This window comes from Eptesicus fuscus, chromosome 20 (assembly GCF_027574615.1).
Source record: "Eptesicus fuscus isolate TK198812 chromosome 20, DD_ASM_mEF_20220401, whole genome shotgun sequence".
Lineage (NCBI taxonomy): Eukaryota > Metazoa > Chordata > Mammalia > Chiroptera > Vespertilionidae > Eptesicus > Eptesicus fuscus.
Window position 1 is genome coordinate 20363331 of NC_072492.1, and position 24717 is coordinate 20388047.

General features: G+C 40.3%; 1 protein-coding gene across 2 annotated transcripts in view; it reads left to right on the forward strand.

The window, feature by feature from the left end:
- The window catches only part of NF1 (neurofibromin 1), a 237669-nt gene that overhangs the window by 101092 nt on the left and 111860 nt on the right, over positions 1–24717 (forward strand). For both annotated transcript variants that reach the window (XM_008147785.3, XM_008147786.3), the window contains exons 18-30: positions 1283–1532; positions 2419–2492; positions 2745–2828; positions 12099–12539; positions 12923–13062; positions 13311–13433; positions 13866–13949; positions 14729–14845; positions 15391–15572; positions 15690–15901; positions 18569–18730; positions 18863–18966; positions 20799–20934. In XM_008147785.3, the coding sequence (XP_008146007.1) occupies positions 1283–1532; positions 2419–2492; positions 2745–2828; positions 12099–12539; positions 12923–13062; positions 13311–13433; positions 13866–13949; positions 14729–14845; positions 15391–15572; positions 15690–15901; positions 18569–18730; positions 18863–18966; positions 20799–20934 (2109 nt within the window). The remainder of the gene's footprint in view (positions 1–1282; positions 1533–2418; positions 2493–2744; positions 2829–12098; positions 12540–12922; positions 13063–13310; positions 13434–13865; positions 13950–14728; positions 14846–15390; positions 15573–15689; positions 15902–18568; positions 18731–18862; positions 18967–20798; positions 20935–24717) is intronic.

Below are 24717 nucleotides of genomic sequence, written 5' to 3' on the forward strand. Positions count from 1 at the left end.
GAAAAAGCATTTTGCTTCATTACAGATAAACTAGTGACCCAGTGCACAGATTCGTGCACATTGAAAGGAAATTAATTAGAAGGTGACCGGAGGGGCAGGACTGGGCGAGATGGGTCAGACACGCACTGGAGCCAACCTGCCGAAGTCCCTCTCCAGCCAGCCGCACCTGGGGTGGCGCCATGGCTCGAAGGGCATCTGCGGAGTGAGTGGGGTCCCTCCAGCAGGTGGGGTCCCTAGGCCTGGCCTGCGGGAATGGGGTCAAAATCGGCTCTCCGATATCCTCTGAGGGGTCCTGGAGTGGGAGAGGGCACTCTGCAAAGTTGCTGTCGTACAGGATGTGGAACATAAACACAAGTGTGCAGTAAACCAGATTCAGGGCCGACAGTGCCCCAGCAACAACATAATCCATGGCCGAAGGTGGAATTGCTCAGCCTCGCGAGGAATCAGGCTCCCTCCCCTCTGGTTTCGGGGTGCATCACCCAAGAACCGCCGCTGCCAAGAGCGTCTGCCCCCTGGTGGTCAGTGCGCTTCATAGCTACCGGTGGGACAGACACTTAGCATATTAGCCTTTTTTATATATAGATGTTTCTGTGATTTTTGTTTGTGTGTGTGATTCTTTTTAAAAATAAGTCATAGTATAAGCAAAAAAAATCAAATCATTACATAAGAGTTTCTTTTTCATACTAAAGCTTTTTTAATCTCTAATTTTCAATATAAGAACTAAATGGTTTGGCACTTTACCTGCAAAATTTACATTTGTTTCCTAAATGAGGATTTCATGCTTTGGGAATGTTTAATCCAGAATCAAGTATGTCTTCTAAAGTGACACTTAGTTCTTGTTTGTGCCCTCAGTTCAGCCAGTACTGAATGTGCTTATTTTATTTCTTTCCTCCAGTAGGTAGGTAGACTTTACTTTGACTTCCTCTTTCTTTGTCATTTATAATTAACTGGGAAGTGGCTTACATTTTATGTAGGTTTATGTTGTGGCTGTTTTGCTTGTGTCCATGGTAGACCTAATACACATTTCTGGAATTTAGAATAGGATAATACTCAATTTGAAATTGGACAGATAGTAGCATTATGTTGTTCCAAATAATCTCATTTCTTACTCAAACGAGATACTTGGGGTTTGAAAATTTCTATCATGACTAAGGAGGAAGATCTTGTGGATTATTGTGTATATGTATATATGTATATGTGGTAAACAGTTTGCTGCATTGTTGGGTTTTATAAATAAAACTACCTACATTGAAAATATATACCTCCCACCCCTGACGCCCAGGATAGTGCAGCAGGGTGCAGTGGAACCCCACCGATATGCCGACAAGCCCAAACCAAACTGGAAGTGGCCCTGTACATGTTTCTGTGGAGCCCTGACACTGAAGCTGTTCTGGTTGCCATGTCCTGTTTCCGCCACCTCTGTGAGGAAGCGGACATCCGGTGTGGGGTGGATGAAGTATCGGTGCACAACTTCTTGCCCAACTATAACACATTCATGGAATTTGCCTCTGTCAGCAATATGATGTCAACAGGTAAATATGGATAATGTTGTTTTTTTTCACTCAGTCTGCCTTGAGTCACATGATATTTGTGCTAGAAATTTAAGGATGTATTTAAGGTGACTACTTTGCAAGTTTACAGGGCTAATTAGAAAGCTTACCTGAAATTCTTTTCTGCACAGGTAAGGTGAAAAAAAAATAGCATTTGAAATTAATTATTAACGTCTCACTGAATTTTCAATATGATATCTACATTTGTTTAAAAACTGGCAGTATAAATTGCTGGCAGTTATAGATTATATGTACTTGGCCTGGACTGTATACATAGTGGGGCAAAAGTAGATTTACAGAGTACATGAAACAGTTTATTTTTGTATTATTATTATTTTAAAATATATTTTTGTTGATTTTAGAGAGGAAGGGAGAGGGAAAGAGAGAGAAACATCAATGATAAGAAACATCATTGATCAGCTGTGTCCTGCACGCCCCACACTGGGGATTGAGTCTGCAACCCTGGGCATGTGCCCTGACCAGGAATCAAACCGTGACCTCCTGTTTCATAGGTTTATGCTCAACCATTGAGCCATGCCAGCTGGGCATATTATTTTTTATTGTATTATTTTCCATACAAACAACTATAAACCTACTCTTGCCCCACCCTGTATAATGAAGTTTAAAACACATCGGCACATGTTTTGAGTAAAGATAGGTAGGAATAGCTATTTTATGCTGTGGAGATTTGTGGAGTCCAAGTGAAATACCTTTCCTGTGAGGGAGGTAAAAGGAAATGTTCAACTTTATCATTTGAAGCATTCTTTCCACTCCTCCTACTCTGTCTTTTGGGTTGGGCTTGCCAGGTTCTCCAATGGCAAGCAGGGCTCTGAGTGCAATAAGTTGATTTCCTGTGGTCTTTGTTTAGGAAGAACAGCACTTCAGAAAAGAGTGATGGCACTACTAAGGCGCATTGAGCATCCCACTGCAGGAAACACTGAGGTATGCCCTTAGCAACAGAAGCATCACAGGCCCCCCCCCCCCCCCACCCCCACACACACACACAATTTTAAAAGCCTCATGTTATGTGTATGTGACCAGGAAGAGCGTTTGAAGCAAATCTAAGATGTGTGCATATTACTAGTAGGATATTATGTTTATGATATACACCAAGTTTGAGACCTATATTACTGATGGATTTTTAGCTCTAGGTTTATTAAAGTTGCTTTTAAGTGGTGATTGCCTTCATTTTAGGCTTGGGAAGATACACACGCAAAATGGGAACAAGCTACAAAACTAATCCTCAACTATCCAAAAGCTAAAATGGAAGATGGCCAGGTGAGTTTGTAAAGTTGATTTTTGTGTGTTAATCTGTTTGCTAAACATAACTTAGCTTCGGTAATCTTTGTAACTTATTCTTAGTACTATAAGCATAGAGTTGTCTTAAGACTGATACTTAATTGTGTTCATATTAACCTGCGCTATCTAATATGGTAGCCACTAGCTACATGTGGCTACTTAAATTAAGATTTACCTTTAATTAAAATTAAACACAGTTAAAATTCAGTTTCTTGGTCACACAGTAGCCACATTTCAAGGGCTCAATAGCCACATGTGGCAATTCGCTACTATACTGGAGAGAACATACATAATAAAATGTTTCCAGCATTGCAGAAACATTGGACAGCACTGAGCTAGAGATGATTTGTTGTAGAGACCATTCCTTTACCCTCTTTCTTTTTCTCTTTCTCTCTTTCTTCTCTTTCTTTCTCTTTCTCTTTCTCTTTCTCTTTCTTTCTCTTTCTCTGTCAGAGTATTTTACAAAATTTTCAGGAAAGGGGCAACAAAGGTAGAGAAAAATAAATTAAAATTGAAGCAATACATTTTACTATTTTATTAAGTATCTAATAAAGAGATCTGATGGGCACATGACTTGAACCCATAGGTTAAGCAAAATATTAAAACTTGGACATTTAATTCATCAACTATTATCTGCTACCCTGGAAATGAATAATTACTTGATATTTGTGCATATTTGATTTATGTTGGCCATATTGCTCTCATTATTACATGTCTTAGAAAACCTGGTTAGTCTTTATTGCTTTTTTCTTATCATGCTTACTTAGAACAAAAAAAAAGTTATATTTTTATGAAGTTAAATGTGTACCTAATACCATTATTTGGAGATGACATGTGGTTTCAGAATGAAAGTTTTTTTCCCCCCTTTGGTAACTTTTATTGAGATATAAGTCACATACCATACAATTCACCCATTTAAAATTTATAATTCAGTGGTTTTTAGTATAGTCACAAAGTTGCAACCATCACCATAATTTTAAAAACAATTCAAAACCTTTAGCTATTATTCCCTAATTTCTCTCTTTCCTCTTTCCCCCACGCACCCTCATGTGCACCCCTCTCTCCCCCCATAATCAGGCAACCACTAATCAGCTCTCAGTCTCTGTAGATTTGCCTATTCTGGACATTTTACATAAATGGAATCATGCAATATGTGGTCTCTTATGACTGGTTTCTTTCACTTGGCATAGTGTTTGCAAGATTCGTTCATGTGAATCAAAGGTTTTTAAGAGAAATTTGATATTCTGGGTTGATAATATTAATCTATGACAAAAATATATCAGTGACTCTTTAAAAATGTATATGGTAATCTTAAGTTTGGATTGTTTTTTTACTTTATTTTTTTTTCATCTTTCATATAGTTTTTTCTTTTAAAAAATATATTTTTATTGATTTCAAAAAGGAAGGAAGAGGGAGAGAGAGATAGAAACATCATTGCTGAGAGAGAATCATTGATTGGCTGCCTCCTGCACGCCCCACACTGGGGGATTGAGCCTGCAACCCGGGTGTGTGCCCTGACTCAGAATCAAACTGTGACCTCCTGGTTCATAGGTCGATGCTCAACCACTGAGCCATGCAGGCTGGGCTAGCTTTTTCTTTTTATTTAAGCATAACAAAATCATCTATAAATCTAAGTGAGAATTCAAAATATTCGGTGATGTACATACCTGTGCAACCAGCAGCCACATCAAGAAATAAATTATTACCAGCGTACCAGAAACCTTCATTGTGCCTCTTTCCAGTCATTAACAACCCAAAAATAACCATAATCCTGACATAAATACAATAGTTTAACTGTTTTTAAACTTTATATAAATGGAGTGATAGAGATATACTATCTTATATCTGACTTCTTTCACTCAACATTGTGTTTGCGAGATTCATCCACACCAAGGGTCATGCACACTAGTCCGTGCAGTAGTAGTTCATTCATTGCTATTGCTATATATTATTTCATTCAACAAACAGTCTACAATTTAATTTTTCTTTCGACTCTTTTTTTGGCATTGGATAGCTATACAAAAATACTTAGTTATTTTGAATAGTGCTGTTATGAACATTCTTGAGTGTGGCTTTAGGTGACCATCTGGGTGGGTCATGGGGTATGCAGATACACATATGGGGAATATAAATTATTACAGCCACTTAAAATGTCCATTGGTTTCACAAAGACTTTTAAAAGACAGTTAACATGTTAAAATTAACTGTTATAATACCTATGTAAATAATGAAATATTTAGCCCTTCAAAGATTTCTTTTTAAAGAACATATGCCACATGAGGGAACTGATCCACTAACAGAAGTCTATTAGTGGTTTCCTCTGCCTTCATGAACAAGCAGTTTTTCTACTGTGATTGTTCAAATTATAGCCCTTTAAAGACCAAGAGTAGAAAATAAAATATTGCACATACTTTTTCTAATTCAATTAAGTAAAAAAATATATATTTTTAAGAACTTAAATATTCAATAAAATGAGACTTATCAGGCCTGGGCTGAAAACATTAATAAAATAATATAATATGTTTATAAATAATATAAAAATATCTTCAATTAATAACTGAATTCTCTACATCAGAGAATGGAACAACATTATCAAAACAGTATAAGACAAGGGAAACCTGAAATTGGACCAGTGGAACAAAACCGAAAATCAAGAAATTTGTGATAATCATTTGAGCCCCCATAAGAACTATATAAACATACAGTAGAATTTGCACTGAAAAACAAAAACACAAACCTAATTCTTTTTTTTTTAATATATTTTATTGTTTTTTACAGAGAGGAAGAGAGAGGAATAGAGAGTCAGAAACATCAATGAGAGAGAAACATCAATCAGCTGCCTCTTGCACACCCCCTACTGGGGATGTGCCCGCAACCAAGGTACATGCCCTTGACTGGAATCGAACCTGGGACCCTTGAGTCCGCAGGCCGACGCTCTATCCACTGAGCCAAACCGGTTTCGGCCAAACCTAATTCTTTATGCACTACAGAAGTCTTAGACACAAAAGATCCACCCCGATGAGCAAAATGAACCAACAAGCAAAATAGAGACAGACTCATAATAGAGAGCAGGCTTACAGTTGTCAGAGGGGGTGGGCTGGATCTGGGGGAGTGGAGGGATTGAGAAATAAACAAACGAACACCCACAAAAAACAAGAGAAAAAGACTCATGGACATGGACAACAGTATGGTGATTGCCAGGGGGAGGGATAGAGGAGGAGGGTATAGGACAGTGGTTCTCAACCTTTCTAATGCCGCGACCCTTTAATACAGTTCCTCATGTTGTGGTGACCCCCAACCATAAAATTATTTTCGTTGCTACTTCATAACTGTAATTTTGCTACTGTTATGAATCATAATGTAAATATCTGTGTTTTCTGATGGTCTTAGGTGACCCTAAAGTATGTATATTCGCGACCCACAGGTTGAGAACTGCTAGCAGGGTCGCCTAAGACCATCGGAAAACACAGATATTTACATTACGATTCATAGCAGTAGCAAAATTACAGTTATGAAGTAGCAACGAAAATAATTTTATGGTTTGGGGTCACCACAACATGAGGAACTGTACTAAAGGGTCGCAGCATTAGAAAGGTTGAGAACCACTGTTATAGGAGGATACTAGTAAATGCTGATGAATGGAGACTTGACTTAGGGTGGTGAACACATAGTACAGAGTACACAGATGAAGTGTTGTAGAATTGTTCACCTTAAACCTGTATAATTTTGTTAACTAGTGTCACCCCAACAAATTCAATGAAAGGGGGGAAAAGAATAAAAATTATTATTCCTTTGTTTTTGTTGGAGGGGATCTATAATCAATAGTGCCAAAAAATGCTGAAAAAGCAAGTGAGTGATAAAATATTAACCCAATGAGGGAAAAGTCTAAACCTAATATGAAAACCACAGTTACTAAATAGGTTGGTAATAGTATATTAAATGCTAAAAATCTACCACACCTAGCTGATAAGAGTATACAAAATGACTTTTGACTAATGCATAACATTTTAAAGAATTCCTATTTACTTGTTTCCTAAATTTTTAAGGGAACCCTCAATGAATCTCATTCCAATCTGTCTATCCATAAACCAACATACTAAGGAACAGAACAGTTTTTCTGCTTCATTTATTAAGCCTTCAGAAAGATTAATTGCATCATCATCATCTTGGACTGTATCCCACAACAAAGTGTTTCCTTTCTTGCAAATGTTATCCAAATTAATGTCTGTCACAGCATTACTGTAGAATTGATGTTTATGAACTGCAGGCCCTTGACTAAGATGTTCATGGTAAATAGATACTAAATTGGGAAAATGTTTTTGGAGATGAAATGTTAGTTCTGCATGTAAATTAATCTGAACTAGTTCCTCTTTACACCCAGATTCTTTACCATCAAAATCAGCCATATTTTTCCCCTAATTTTGAACTGACCTTGAAACTACTGTAACTGGCATTATTTGTGCTTAGCATATGATCATATTTGCCCATCGTGGTGGTGGAGGTGGTGATGCTGTGGTCCAGTAAACTGTTGACAATTAAATCTGTTCCTAATAGTCTCCCAAGAAATCCCCAGTGCATATAATATAAGATTCCTCAGTTATTTGTGCTATATAAACAGCAATCATTTCCCCTGAAATATCATGTTCTGGGTCTTCAGAGTGTGAACAGGCATTTAGCATTTGTATTCAATTATCTACTGATAGCATTGACTCAGTGTTAAAAACCAGGTTCTTTTCTATTCTATTGCTTGTCCCACTTCTTTCTTTTTTTCTTTTTTTTTTTTTTTAATTTCTTTATTGATTAAGGTGTCACATATTTGTCCTCATCCCCCCATTCCCATCCCACCCCTCTCCCCACGCATGCCCCAATCCCCTGTTGAACTTAACCGTTGGATAGGCTTATATGCATGCATACAGGTCCTTTGGTTGAACTCTCCCCCTCCCCCCCACCCTCCCCCTACCCTCCCCTATCCTCCCTCTGAGGCCCGATAGTCCGATCGATGCCTCCTTGCTTCTGGTTCTGTTCTTGTTCCTCAGTCTATGTTGTTCATCATTTCCCCTAGATGAGCGAGATCGTATGTCACTAGATATATACTAATAAGAACTGAATGTGAGACGAGCAATAATAGTTATGCTGACAGGCAAATGAATCAATCTGTAGCGAGCTTCCCCCTGGACCAACAGTTCTTTTGAGACCCAATTTCGATGTCCAGTAGTTCCTTATGTGTACATGTCAGCACTGACCCCTCAGCTCTGGATGGTGGACAAATGGTGGTAATGGAGGTCCGACTCCCTCTGGTTTGGTCTCGGCCGAACCCAGGGGCACGGCGTCACCCGGACTAAGGGGCACGTGGCCTCACCCATACCCAAGGGGCGCGTGGTCTCACCCGGGCCTGGGACCCAGCCTCACCCGGATGGATCCAGGGGCGCACGGCCTCACCCGGACCCAGGATCTGGCTTCACCCGTACCCAGGGACGCTTGGCCTCTCCCAGACCCAGGGGCACGTGGCCTCACCCGGGCTTAGTTGCACAAGGCCTCACCTGGATCCAGGGACACATGGTCTCTCCCGGACCCAGGGACGCTTGGCCTCTCCCAGACCCAGGGCCACTTGGGCTCACCCGGGCCTAGGTGCACGAGGCCTCACCCGGATCCAGGGACACATGGTCTCACCCGGACCCAGGGACGCTTAGCCTCTCCCAGACCCAGGGGCACGTGGCCTCACCCGGGCCTAGGTGCACGAGGCCTCATCCGGATCCAGGGACACATGGTCTCACCCGGACCCAGGGACGCTTGGCCTCTCCCAGACCCAGGGCCACTTGGGCTCACCCGGGCCTAGGTGCACGAGGCCTCATCCGGATCCAGGGACGCATGGTCTCACCCGGACCCAGGGACGCTTGGCCTCTCCCAGACCCAGGGGCACGTGGCCTCACCCGGGCCTAGGTGCACGAGGCCTCACCCGGATCCAGGGACACATGGTCTCACCCGGACCCAGGGATGCTTGGCCTCTCCCAGACCCAGGGCCACTTGGGCTCACCCGGGCCTAGGTGCACGAGGCCTCACCCGGATCCAGGGACACATGGTCTCACCCGGACCCAGGGACGCTTGGCCTCTCCCAGACCCAGGGCCACTTGGGCTCACCCGGGCCTAGGTGCACGAGGCCTCACCCGGATCCAGGGACACATGGTCTCACCCGGACCCAGGGACGCTTGGCCTCTCCCAGACCCAGGGCCACTTGGGCTCACCCGGGCCTAGGTGCACAAGGCCTCACCCGGATCCAGGGACACATGGTCTCACCCGGACCCAGGGACGCTTGACCTCTTCCAGACCCAGGGCCACTTGGGCTCACCCGGGCCTAGGTGCACGAGGCCTCACCCAGATCCTGGGACACATGGTCTCACCCGGACCCAGGGACGCTTGGCCTCTCCCAGACCCAGGGCCACTTGGGCTCACCCGGGCCTAGGTGCACGAGGCCTCATCCGGATCCAGGGACGCATGGTCTCACCCGGACCCAGGGACGCTTGGCCTCTCCCAGACCCAGGGGCACGTGGCCTCACCCGGGCCTAGGTGCACGAGGCCTCACCCGGATCCAGGGACACATGGTCTCACCCGGACCCAGGGATGCTTGGCCTCTCCCAGACCCAGGGCCACTTGGGCTCACCCGGGCCTAGGTGCACGAGGCCTCACCCGGATCCAGGGACACATGGTCTCACCCGGACCCAGGGACGCTTGGCCTCTCCCAGACCCAGGGCCACTTGGGCTCACCCGGGCCTAGGTGCTCGAGGCCTCACCCGGATCCTGGGACACATGGTCTCACCCGGACCCAGGGACGCTTGGCCTCTCCCAGACCCAGGGCCACTTGGGCTCACCCGGGCCTAGGTGCACGAGGCCTCACCCTGTCCCACTTCTTTCTGATGGACCATGGGAGTCCCCTAAGCAAATGTTTGCTTGACTTTCTAACTTTGTTATGAATATCTGTATCACAACTGCTTTTAGAATTATGATCATGATCATCATCTTCAATTTCTTCCTTAAGGTCTCAATATCTGCAGTGTCTTCTGATTGTACCTCACTGCCAGGGCTCCCCGCTGACTGGTTTGCATGGTTAGAATTTACCTCATTGCCAGATCCATCACCATGTCCCCTATTGCTACCAGGACCACTGTTTCTATCTTCACACTGTTGTCAGTTTCTTTAGATCTGCCCTGCATAGATTCCTGTGTCTGAAAGTTGCTGTTGTACATGTTTGGTTCTATTAATTAGTTGCTATCCATTTCAATGTCACTGCCTCCACTTTGATGGGTTTCACTAAAATATCTGCTTTGAGGACTGACTACAGGTAACTAAGGTGATGGAGCTGCTCTGAGATCTTCTTCCTCTTTCTTATTTCCAATGGGAGGATTAACATTTAATAAAGATGCAAAAGAACTCTGGATAGCTGAGCCTTAATGCTGGTGCAGTATTCCATAGTGTCTTAATTAATATTGATGCCAAATACAACGTCTGTTCAGTTTGAACACTTGGCTCAAGAGCTGAGACTGGATTAAGGAGATGTCTAAGTGATACTGGATTCATATTCTTGATGAGTGAAGGAAATAAGTCATATATATACCAATTACAGTGTTTCAGCCCGAATGCTGTCATATGCTGAGTTCTCAGATCCCTTCTACTGCCAAAAAATGCAGAATCACTTGGCACTGTTTGGTAATCTCAGTATGTAAATTTGATCCATGTATGTGCCTCTTCCACCTTGTTGCTGCTAAGCCAATCTTTAAGTTCTTTTGCAGTGGACGTTTCTGTGACTGATGCCATGATTCATTACGGCATACATCATTGACCGTGTGAAGTTGATTTCGTTATATGACTTAGTCCAGCCATTCTCATAGTCAAAGTAGGTGATGTAAAGTACTTAACTACAAGATGTAGGCTTTCTTTATCAAAGCATAATGTTGTATCCAGTGGTTCTTTCATTGTGTTTTACATTAAGTCAGCCAGTTGCAAGCCACACCCTGTCTTAAGTCCTGATCAGAGAACTTGCTGAAATACCTGATCACATAGGTCCTAAAAGGGATAATGTGCTGCACAAAATCAGGGATATATATCCATATTCTAATAATAGATACAATTGTATTACTTGCAAGTGCTATAAAAATGTCATAGTTTTAGGACTTCCATATTCAAAGCAATCCTTCATAAAAGGCCATTTTCCTCACAAAACAAACATACATAAGAAAGCAGTGCAATGGTACTTCTATATCATTCATACCACAGAATACCTCAAATATGTTGCTTTCTTGGGTTAATATATTTACTGTACTAGGATGAATATTATGCCTATAAGCAGAATATAAGGGAAATTAAATTTGAAAAATTTTGCCACACATAGTAAGAGTTTCTCCTTCTCATCTGTACTCCATAAATTAAAAGGATCAGAAAATTGAAGATTTCTCCTCAGTCAGATTAGAGTGTGATTTTTTTCCTATTGATTTTTGTCTTCCTGTACTTTCTTCGTTACACTCTCTTTCTGTAGTCAGAGGTTCTTCTGCTTGATTACTCTTATCTTGCTATGTGGAATCCGTGTTAATAGTAGTACAATGTCTCAAGCTGGCTACAACAGAGCACTTGAACTTGGGGAGTCACTAAGTTAATAAGTAAACACACTACTTGGTTAAAAATCTCCAAATGCTTATATTCCTTGAAACAGCATAGATATTGCTTGTGTGTCCAGGAATTGATATAGCAAATATTTTGAAAATATATTCCTTTCTGAGCTGTAGTCATCATCACCTTCTGTATCTGTATCTCTGTTTATTGCTACCCTCAATTCTATAAGGCTCACCTTCCCTCAAGAAGTAAGACACCTTGCCGAAACCGGTTTGGCTCAGTGGATAGAGCATCAGCCTGCGGACTCAAAGGTCCCGGGTTCGATTCCGTTCAAGGGCATGTACCTTGGTTGCGGGCACATCCCCAGTAGGGGGTGTGCAAGAGGCAGCTGATAGATGTTTCTCTCTCATCGATGTTTCTAACTCTCTATCCCTCTCTCTTCCTCTCTGTAAAAAATCAATAAAAAATATATTAAAAAAAAAACTAAGACACCTTGATGTGACTAAAGATGGTAGAGTGAAAACTTGGATTTTTTAAATGTAAATTATGTTCTTTTGTCATGGAAGAATTGTTGGATAAAAAGTAATTGTCAAGTCTGTCAATCAATTTAGGATGAATTAACTTTTCCCATAAAAATTTTGTGTTTAGGCTGCTGAAAGCCTTCACAAGACCATTGTTAAGAGGCGAATGTCTCATGTGAGTGGAGGAGGATCCATAGATTTGTCTGACACCGACTCCCTACAGGAATGGATCAACATGACTGGCTTTCTTTGTGCTCTTGGGGGCGTGTGCCTGCAGCAGAGAAGCAATTCTGGCCTAGCAACCTATAGCCCACCCATGGGCCCAGTCAGTGAACGCAAGGGTTCCATGATTTCAGTGATGTCCTCAGAAGGAAATGCAGACACACCCGTCAGCAAATTTATGGATCGACTGCTGTCCTTAATGGTGTGTAACCATGAGAAAGTGGGACTTCAGATAAGGACCAATGTGAAGGATCTGGTGGGTCTGGAATTGAGTCCTGCTCTTTATCCAATGCTATTTAACAAATTGAAGAATACCATCAGCAAATTCTTTGACTCACAAGGACAGGTAAAGTGTGCTCTGCTTAATTTTTTACCTTTCCCTATGAATAGAGTGACTTATTAAAATAACGAAGCCCTTTTATTTAGTAAATTTTGGCATGAACATTTACTCACAGGTTTTAAAAGAAATAGACAGAAAATTGCATTAAAAAAAGAATTCTCTAATGTGGGATCAGTTTGCTTTTTAGGAACTCTATAGTGTGTGGGTATGCCTGGGGTTATGAATATCTTAAGTATGGGTATGAGTGTCTATGCATATCTCTGTGCCTGTTTGGATATATGCCTGTGGGTGCATTTCTACATATGTTTGACATTTAGATCAGGCACCTTCATCTCTCTCTGATCTGTCTACTGTGCATTGATTCCAGATGTATTTTGTTTCTTGTATAGGTTTTATTGACTGATACCAATACTCAATTTGTAGAGCAAACTATAGCTATTATGAAGAACTTACTAGATAATCATACTGAAGGCAGCTCTGAACACTTGGGGCAAGCTAGCATTGAAACAATGATGTTAAATTTGGTCAGGTAAGCATTCTATTGAAATGTAGCAGAAATACATTGGTATTAGTAGTTATTAGTGAAGTAATTTGCCATCTTTTTCTTTATTGCTCCCAAATTAGGGTGTGAAAAAAATTGTTCTCTAATAAATAAAATAAAAATCTTGTAGCTTTTATAGTTACTTTTAGTTATTTTACTTAGAGATTAAAGCATTTAGAAAACCTCTTTTGTTTACATCTAATAATTTTTTTTTGAATGTTTCTATGTCCAAATAGATATGTCCGTGTGCTTGGGAACATGGTTCATGCGATTCAAATAAAAACGAAACTGTGTCAGTTAGTCGAGGTAATGATGGCAAGGAGAGATGACCTCTCATTTTGTCAAGAGATGAAATTTAGGTGAGTTCTTAAAAGAACAATCCAGGGTCTTCTAAATCTTATTATGTTAAATGAAGTACAGGAAAATAGTAGGTACCTGGTCATTATGGGAAGCGGGGGTGGAAGGTGGGAAAGGAGCATTTTACATGTCAGTTTTTCTCCATGTCTTTTTAAATTTCCCAAAGCTTTGTGTACATGACAACATTCCCTTTTTCAAAAATTATACTAACCTTAAGCTAAGAATTTGATTCTGTTTCCAAACATACATAGCTAACTAACATGAATGGTCAGTATCCAAGTCCCTTCTGTTAGATTTGTGAGAGCAATATCTCTTTTAGAAGCTTGTCATGTTGCCTGGTGATTTGGCACATTGTGTGCACTATTTAAAAAGGTGTATGTATGACTTTTAAAAATTTGTTTGCTTTTTTTTTTTCTCTCTCTACCATTCTATAGGAATAAGATGGTAGAATACTTGACAGACTGGGTTATGGGAACATCAAATCAAGCAGCAGATGATGATGTAAAATGTCTTACAAGGTAAAAAAGAGAATGACCTTAAGTATTAGCAGGTTTATTCTAGGCATTGGTACTACTTCATTATAGCTATTGTACATATATTTTATGTGTATTGAAATTATTTTTCTGGATATCAAGCTCTTGCATTTGAATTATATACTTTTTTTTAACTAAAAGACGTACAGTAAAAAAATTGTGAGAGTTTTATGTTTGGAAAGTTAGTGTTGCATATTTATGAAGGATAATGTACAATTATTGGAAAATAAAATATGTAAAGCTTTAAATTGTATTTATTTTAGGTTAGATAAAAATCTTGTAGCTTTTATAGTTACTTTTATGTAATTTACTTAGAGGTTATAGCATTTAGGAAATCTCTTGTTTACATCTGATAAATGTATTATTTGTTTTGAGTTGTTTTAAAGCTAATTAAGTTTGCTCTAATGACAAGTATTTATTGCCACATATTAGAAAATAGTTAATCACTGTGAACTGCATAATAACCATTTTCAGGTATTACTTTGGCCAGGCTTGGTTTTGAAGTGCATTCTCTTGATTTAAGGTAGTCATTTTGCCAAGATAACATTGTGGAAAGTTACTGTCACCCTCTCCTAAACTTGAAATGTTTTTGTATTCTGGAGTCTGCATATTAACTCAAATCATTTAGCTTGTCCTAATAACTTGTTCAATGAAATAGGTAGCTCCTAAAGTTTGTGTCTGTTAGGAAGAAATTTATTTGAGGGGATGGTGGAGTGGAAGAACCTGAAAAACTTACTATGGTCTTTAAATATTTTTTTCTTCAGAGATTTGGACCAGGCAAGCATGGAAGCAGTAGTTTCACTCCTGGCTGGCCTTCCGCTGCAGCCTGAGGAAGGAGATGGTGTGGAACTAATGGAAGCCAAATCACAGTTATTTCTTAAGTAAATTTCTGTTACCAAAAACACAAAGCAAAAAACAAAGTCCCACACAACCAAACAAAGAAAGTGTGATCAAAGAGATAAGTGGTAACATTTAGAACATGGACATCATTGCTTTGGTATTATGGCCATCAGCTGCTGTCTCATAAAATGTAACACATGCATGAAGCAATATTTCCTGTGTCAGGAGTGGGATAGGAAAACAACTGTGTTTTGTGGTTTTTAAAGAAAATTATCTGACCAGTGAATTTTTATTGGCAGTAAAACCCAGATCGCCTATTTGGACCACTGATTTTATATGCTAAGCATTAAAAGTGATGTACTTACATTGCATCTATTTGGAATATATACTGGGCTTTGTCAGGGTAAAATCATATTCAACAGAGCACACTTCATAACAAGCCACACTAGCTGATTACCCCAAGACTGGAGAGGAGCAGATACTCAAGACCCACTCATAAAATACACGTGATGATTTCAGAATGTCTGGTCAGTTTTCTGGTTGATGTGGCCTTCACTGTATAAGGGTCAGTCTTTTTATTTCTCAGGTATTTCACATTGTTTATGAACCTTTTGAATGACTGTAGTGAAGTTGAAGATGAAAATGCACAAACAGGTGGCAGGAAACGTGGCATGTCTCGGAGGCTGGCGTCACTGAGGCACTGTACAGTCCTTGCAATGTCAAACTTACTCAATGCTAACGTGGACAGTGGCCTCATGCATTCCATAGGTGAGATAAAATGAGAGCATATAGAAATTTAAAACTTAGAGAATTGGCATATTAAGACCAGTAAAATTATTTCAGCAAGGTCATGTTAGTAAATTTGCATCTATCTGTCCATATCAGGTTTAGGTTATCACAAAGATCTCCAGACAAGAGCTACATTTATGGAAGTTCTGACTAAAATCCTTCAACAAGGCACAGAATTTGACACACTTGCTGAAACGGTGTTGGCAGATCGGTTTGAGAGACTGGTGGAGCTGGTCACGATGATGGGTGATCAGGGAGAGCTCCCTATAGCTATGGCTCTGGCCAATGTGGTTCCTTGTTCTCAGTGGGTAAGTTCATTGAAGGTGGAAAAGAAAAGTGCCTGCCACATAGCAGATGGTTCAGAATTCATTTGTTCAGTGAATGTTTATTGAACGAATTGCTAAAACTTTAGAGCTGGAAGAGACTTCAGATATTATTTGAGGGGTTTTCAGCTGTGGGGAAGTGGTTGGAGCTTGGTCCTCAGTAGTATTCTTACCTTAAGTATCAGGATCTTACTAATCCTCACACTTAAAGTAAAATGCAAACTCCTGACCTGTCCTACTAAAAAAGTCTATTTAAACACTGATGAAAAGAAAATTAAAACCACTGATCTGGTCTGGTGTCCTCATATACTAACTGAAATAACTAGTGTTAATCTCATATTTACTTGCTAGTAATGCTAGAACTAGAATTCAAGGCTTGTGCCTATTTACTGTCCCCAATTCATGACTCTTTTTAAAAATAATACATTGTACAATTTTTAAAAAATTTAAGCACTTATTTGCATTTGAAATTCTGATGGTGCATGTTTTATTTATATTTTATTTTTTAATATATTTTTATTGATTTCAGAGAGGGAGAGGTAGATAGAAACAGCAATGATGAGAGAGAATCATTGATGGTTGCCTCCTGCACGCCCTCTACTGGGGATGGAGCCCGCAACTTGGACATGTGCCCTTGATTGTAATCGAACCGAGGACCCTTCAGTCTATAGGCCGACACTCTGAGCCAAACCCTCTAGGGCTGATGTTGCATATTTTAAACACTGAAAACATAATGTGGCTATTTGAATTCTTAATAAAAATTTTTCTAAAACCATATCATTTTTAATAATATATGCTAAAAATTTGGGAAGGAATTCCCTTTCCATATTAAAAAGCTGCTTAGTTTATATTGTACCAAAAGTGATTTCAGTTTAGTAAGTTATAATTAATAAGGCAGTCTGTCATTGCCTATAAATTTCTGCTATAAAAAGCTATAGGATCTTATTCTTCAGACTTAAAAGTAAAACTCAAACTCTGGCCTATAAGGCTCTACCCTACCTGGCCCTACCTCATCTCTGACATAATCATATGCCATTTTCCTTCTTGCTCACCAAACTTAATCCACACTGGCCATGAAACATGTTTGGGTTGTCTCCACCCTGCAGGACTCTTATTACTGCTGCTACCTCTACTGCCTGGAATGCTTCTTCCCTGATCTCTTAAATGGTCGACTTCCTGTTCTTCAAGTTTCAGTTCAGATGTACTTTCTTAGCGAAGACTTTTCTGACCATCCAATCAAAACCACACCACAGTCATTCTGTCTCATTACCTTGTTATATTTTCTTGGCAGCATTTATTCACGATGTGAAATTAACGTGTTTGAGAACGTACTCTAAGTCTACTAGAATGTGAGCTCCATGAGAGCAGAGACCTTGTCCTCTGTTCATTCTAAGCCTCTTCCCAGAATGTGTGGTTAAACAATGATTTATCATCACATCATTTTTCTTTAGTATACCCCAAAATACTTTACCATGGCCAATCATGAGGGTTATCATTTGGGTACTAGGTAGGAATTAGCCATTCACCCTCACTTTGTACATAAATCTTGCTAGTCTTTTGGTTCTGCATGTACCAGGTCTATTTCCTGATTTCCTCCTGCAAATTTTGTAGTCTTCATTTTTGTTGTTTCTCTGGCCCATATTCAGGTTTCACTGAGTTTTTCTGACCATATGAGAGCTCTTGTGGTCACGTGACCAAAGTCTTATTCTTGCTCACTTTTTTTCTGAGAAAATCATCTGTGCATATCAAGCTAAATGCTTTGCCATCATCTTCTATTGTTAGGCATATAGGAATAGTCATCTATTATAGACATACTAGAGGCCTGGTGCACGAATTTGTGTACGGGCACCCACAGTCCAGTGCCGCCTGCAGCTTCTACCTGCCGCTCCCACTCATCTGGCCCCACCGCGCCTGCCATGGGCTCACGATCGATCAGGAGAGGCTTGCACTGCTGCAGCAGCATTCACCAGCCATGAACCCTGTGTCTGGCGCCCTCCCGAGGGGAGTGGCCTGCGGAATTGGGCTGAAACAAGCTCTCTGACATCCCCTGAGGGATCCTGGATTACGAGAGGGTGCAGGCCAGGCCGAGGGAACCCCACCAGTGCACAATCGGGTCGGGGAGGGACCTGGGGAGGGCTTTAGGGCGTGTCCAGCCCCGTCTCACCCAGTCCCGATCAGGGCCAGCTGGGGAGGGATGCAGGAGGTTGGCCAGCCAGGGAGGGAGGGCTCCAGGTTGTGTCTGGCCCATCTCGCTGAGTCCCAATCGCCCGGACCCCAGCAGCAAGCTAACCTATCGGTCGGAGCATCTGCCCCCTGGTGGTCAGTGCATGTCATAGCGACTGGTTGACGAGTCAACTGTCTGCCCCATGGTGATCAATGCATGTCATAGTGAGCAGTTGAGCAGCCTTAGCATATTGTTAGCATATTACTCTTTGATTGGTTGAACAGTTGACCAGTCACCGGATGACCAGACACTTAGCATATTAGGCTTTTATTATATAGGATGAGCACAAATAAATGTCAGTAGGAAAATTAATCAGTCACCGTTCATCTCGGTTCAGTGTGTGGTTGTCAATTTTGAATTTGCCTTTTAGTTTCCTGCATAAGAGAAAATAGGATTATCCACACTAACACAATTTGTTTTGTTCTCAGGATGAACTAGCTCGAGTTCTAGTGACTCTATTTGATTCTCGGCATTTACTCTACCAACTGCTCTGGAACATGTTTTCTAAGGAAGTAGAATTGGCAGACTCCATGCAGACTCTTTTTCGAGGGAACAGCTTAGCTAGTAAAATAATGACCTTCTGTTTCAAGGTTTGTATTCATTCATCTGTTTTTTGTGTGAAGGTATGACAATGATTTTGTACAGAATGTACAGAGCAAATATCCTCTAATGCAAGGTACTTGAATCAGGCATAATAAATTCCTACTTGTGTATTTCTTTAGGTATATGGTGCTACCTACCTACAAAAACTCCTGGATCCTTTATTACGAATTGTGATCACATCCTCTGATTGGCAACATGTTAGCTTTGAAGTGGATCCTACCAGGTTTGTCATCTTTCATCTACAACTGCTCTTCATTTTTTCCCCTACCACTACAATGGTAGGGCCTCAGTAGAGGCACTGTACAATGGTAGAGCCTTGCCCTCACAATTTCTCCCCTTGATTCTTAAAATTAGTCTTTAGCCTGGCTGGTGTGGCTAAGTGGTTGAGCGTCAATTTATTAATCAGGAGGCCCTGGTTCGATTCCCTGTCAGGGTCAGGGCACATGCCTGGGTTGCTGGCTTGATCCCTAGTAGGGGGTGTGCAGGAGGCTGCCAATCAGTGATTCTCATCATTGATGTTTCTATCTCTCTCTCCCTCTCCTGCTCTGAAATTGTTAAGAATATATTTTTAAAAATTAGTCTTTAATTATGAAAGTTACATGAAAATACATTTTTCTTTAAAAACAATTGCAGTTATCATTAAAGGTGTCTGTGACTACCATCTTGGAGATTTAGCACTATTACTTCTTTAATCTGTTTTTCTGTCCTTTTTCAATGCATTTACATATATATGTAGCTGTAGAAACTGTATATTATCATGTGAGTGCTTAATATAAATGGTAGCATATTGCTACATGGTTTTGCAACTTAATCTTTTTTTTTTTAAATATATTTTATTGATTTTTTACAGAGAGGAAGAGAGAGGGATAGAGAGTTAGAAACATCGATGAGAGAGAATCATCGATCAGCTGCCTCTTGCACACCCCCTACTGGGGATGTGCCGCAACCAAGGTACATGCCCTTGACCGGAATTGAACCTGGGACCTTTCAGTCCGCAGGCCGACGCTCTATCCACTGAGCCAAACCGGTTTTGGCAACTTAATCTTTTTAATTGTAGGATTCTGAAGCGCCGACTTGAGTGTCCTAAGCATTTATGTAATATGTAAATTAGTATATAAGTAAAAATTACTAATTAAGAGATTGAAAACAAGAATTCAATACTTACTTAGTAACTGTGCTAGTTTTTAAGGAGACAAAGTTGAGTACTTCCTTTAAGCAGTTTACAGTTTAGTAGGAGATAAGACATATAACATGTGGTTAAGAGTGAGTTTCATAAGGAATGTGTTTTGAGAGTTCAGATTATGCCAGTTGGGGAGCCCGAGTAAAGCTTTGTGGATTTGTTAGCCATTGGGTGAAATTTAAACCCAATAAATAGGCAGAATTATTATTCCCGGCTTATTGGTGAAAAAAAAATTGAGGCCCAGGGAAGTTAAATGTCTTGACCAAGGCCATAGAGATCAGAGTGGTAGAACTGAAATGTGTAACGCATTTTATAAGTAGCATTTCACATAAAATAAACAGATCAGTCTTTCCTGGGTAAAACTGACACAAAAGTAAGTCTGTTTTCTGAATTTCTGCCTTCAATCACAACACCAAGACTGTAGAGATCATATTGAATTAGCAAGCTTGATTGAATGGGGACAGTAATGGAGTATACCAGGCAAGTGGAGACATCAGAGGTCACCAGAATGACATGATTGGACAGTGATGGTGCCATTGACAGCATGGGGAGCGGCACAGGGTAAGACAGAGTAGGAGAAAAGATCAGTTAATTTTGGGCAAACTGAATTTTAGATACTGGTGGGCGGGACACCTAGCAGTTAGAAATATCAGGCTGGATATGAAAGGCAGTTCAAAATAGGGGAAACGAATGACCACAAAATACATGAAAGCACGTCTAACTTTACCAGAAGTCATGGAAATAAAAGTTAAAAAACATGAAATGCCCTTTGTATTGCATGATTTGGCTGAATATCTCTTAAGGAATCTCTTTTAAGGAGTGTTTTTGTTTGTTTTTAACTTATTTGACCTTTTTTTTTTTTTTTTTTTTGGTAGGTTAGAACAGTCAGAGAGCCTTGAGGATAACCAGCGAAACCTCCTTCAGATGACTGATAAGTTCTTCCAGGCCATCATCAGTTCCTCCTCAGAATTTCCCCCTCAGCTTCGAAGTGTGTGCCACTGTTTATACCAGGTATGCTTAAGGTTAGAGATTACCATTATTGATCCAAAGCTAAATTAAAAAGAATGCTTTACCAAAGAGGAATTTAGCTTTTGATAGTGGGTGATTAATAATACTGAGTCAAATTAGATGGGTAAAGCATTAAAAATTGTTGGAATCGGCTTTGAAAATATCAAATATTAGGAGACAGTTTTAAGTATTTTAAGGAGATTCTTTAAAATAATAATTTTTTTTTTGTATTGAGAGCAAGTTTAAGATGCACCAGGTCTATTGGGTATAGTGAATGTGGTTGAAATGAGATATATTATGCAATTTTGTTTGTTTGCTATCTTTTGCCTATATTACTCATAGAGTCTTTAACATATGAAACAGGTATACTACCTGCTTTTTGCATTGTGAGGCTTGATCTATCATTTTGATTTCTTCATTAAGATATAATGTTTGCCCGGCTGGCATGGCTCAATGTTTGCGCACCAACCTATGAACCAGGAGGTCACAGTTCGATTCCCAGTCAGGGCATATACCCGCTTTGCAGGCTTGAATCCCCAGTGTGGTGCGTGTAGGAGGCAGACGATCAATGATTATCTCTCAACATTGATGTTTCTATCTCTCTCTCTCCCTTCCTCTCTGAAATCAATAATAAAACTATATTTTAAAAAAAGATAAAATGTTTTTGTGTCATTTTCCCAGGAAAGACTGATCTGTTTATTTTATGTGAAATGCTACTTAGAAAATATGTTGTACCATCATTTAGATCAAATTATTAGATTTTTTAACACTAGCACTATAAATAATTGCCTCTGAGTTCAGATGTCCATAGTCATTCCTACTTGTTGAGGAAATTAGGTCTTTATTCTTTTATGGTTTCCACTTTGTTTTTGAATTGCATATGCATTCATTCCAAAGGAGATTAATGAAAATCCACTTAGCCTGTTTAAACTGTGATTCTGGAAGAAACATTAATAGGTGTAGAGTTAGGAACTCCTGGAGAAAGAATTTATGCTTTTACCAAAACCCATGCCTTTCTCCTTTAATCCTCAACCGCAGATATGCTTTTATTGATTTTAGAGAGAGAGGAACGGGGAGAGAGTATGAAACATTGATGTGAGAGAGAAACATTGATCGGTTGCCTCCCTCACTTGCCCTGTTTGGGGGTCAAACCCACAACCTAGATATGTTCCCTGACCAGAATCAAACCTGCATCCTTTTGGTGTACAGACGACACTCCAACCCAGCGGTCGCCAACCTTTCGGACCTCGCAGACTGCTGCTTCAGAGGTTTCCTTAAACCAGCGATCGCCAACCTTTCGGGCCTCACGGACCACCAGTGATCCGCAGACCACCGGTTGGCGATTGCTGCTCCAACCAACTGAGCTATCCGACAAGGGCCAAATCCTATGCCTTGTGTCTTTCTTTTAACAGGTTAAGCGCCCAGCCTGTTTTGTCTTCCAGACAGAAAGTACAGTGTCAGTCACCGGTGACTGACTGGGCGCTTAATGTGTTAAGAGTCATCCTCATCCATTTGTTTTTTAGCGTAGAGCTTTAGTTGCTTAGAGACATTAGCAAGATCACCGAAATTACCATTTTCAGGCTTTATTTATGTCAGACAAAAATAGAGTTTAAGCCAAAAATAGTAAAAAGAGCCAAAGAAGGTCATTATGTAATGGTAAAAGGTTCAATACATCAAGAAGATATAGTAATTGTATATTTATGTGCCTAACATTGGAGCACCTAAATATATAAAGCAAAAATTAACAGAGCTAAATGGAGACATAAACAGTAAAACAATAATAGTTGGGTAATTTATCCCACTCTCAACAATGGATAAATCATCTATAGAATCAATAAGGAAACAGCAGACCTCACAGATATATATAGAACATTCTGTCCAACAACAGCACAATACACATTCTTCTCAAAGACACATAGAATATTTTCTAGGATAGATTATATGTTAGGCCACTAAACAAGTTTTAGCAAATTCAAGATTGAAATCATACTGAGCAAGTATCTCTCTTGACCACAATGACATGAAACTAGAAATAAATAAATAAGAGGAAAACTGGAAAATTTATGAACACATAGAAATTAACACTCTCCTGAACAATCAGTAGATCAAAGAAGAAATTAAAGGGGAAATAAAGTTTCTTGAGATAAATGAAAACAGAAACACAACATAACAAAACTTGTGGGTTGCAGCAAAAGCAGTTCTAAGAGAGAAATGCATAGCAATAAATACCTTCATTAAAAAAGCAAGAAAGATCCCAAATAAACAACCTAACTCTATACCTTTAGGAACTAGAAATGGGGCCTTTGGGAGATGCTTAGGTCATTAGGGTGGAACCCTCATGAATGAGATTAGTGCTTTTATAAGAAAGACCCCAGAAATCTCCCTTGCCCCTTCCATCATATGAGGACACAGCGGGAAGATGCCTGTCTATGAACCAGGGTTCTCATCAGATATTGAATCAGCATGTGCCTTCATTTTAGACTTTCTAGCCTCTAGAACTGTGAGGAATATTTGCTGTTTAAGCTGAAATAAAGACTGAATCAAGAAGAAATAGAAAATCTAAATAAACCAATTACTAGGGAGGAGATTGAATCAGTAATCAAAAATCTCTCATGAAGAAATGCCCAGGATCAGATGGCTTCACTGGTGAATTTTATCCAACACTTAAAGAATTAACACCAATCCTTCTAAAACTCTTTCCAAACATTTAAGAGGAGGCAATATTCCCAAACTTATTTTACAAAGCCAGCATTATCCTGGAGAAAAAAAACAAAAAACAAGAACAGTCCTAGCCGGTTTGGCTCAATGGGTAGAGTGTTGGCCTTCGGACCAAAGGGTCCCAGGTTTGATTCCTGTCAAGGGCACATACGTTGGTTGCGGGCTTGGTCCAGTGTGCAGGAGGCAGCCAATCAATGATTCCCTCTCAGCATTGATGTTTCTCTCTCTCTCTCTTCCTCTCCCTTTCTCTCTGAAATCAATAAAGATATATTTAAAAAAATAACAACAATCAAACAAGAACACCCAGAAACTGAATATATATGCAAACATTCTCAATAAAATTCTAGCAAACAGAATTCAGCAGCACATTAAAAGGAAGTTGAGTGTGTTCTTGGGATGCTAGGATGGTTCAACATATGTAAATCAGTGTGATACTTCACATTTTAAAAAATATATCTTTATTGATTTCACAGAGGAAGGGAGAGAGAGAGAGAGTTAGAAACATCAACGATGAGAGAGAATCGGCTGCCTCCTGCACGCCCCCTATTGGGGATCAATCCTGAAACTGGGCATGTACCCTAGGTCAGAATTGAACCTGGGACCCTTCAGTCTGCAGGCCAATGCTCTATCCACTGAGTCAAAACAGCTAGGGCGATACATTACATTTTTTAAGAAGAGAATCATATGGTCATCTCATTAGCTGCAGAAAAAGCATTTGACAAAATTCAACCATTATTCATGATAAAACCTCTTAAAAATTAGGCATAGAGGAACATATCTCAACATAATAAAGGTCATATAGGACAAGCCCGTAGCTAACATCATACTTAATGCTGAAAGGTTGAAAGCTTTCCTTCTAAGATCAGGAACAAGAAAAGGGTGCCCACTCACCACTCCTGTTCAACACAGTACTAGAAGTTCTAGCTAGAGCAATTGAATAAGAAAAATAAGCCCTGGCCCGTGTGTCTCAATTGTTGGAGCATTGGACTGTGCACTGGGCACATACCTGGGTTGTGGGTTCGATCTCCCCTCCACCCTGTCCGTCGGGGCACGTGCAGGAGGCAGCCA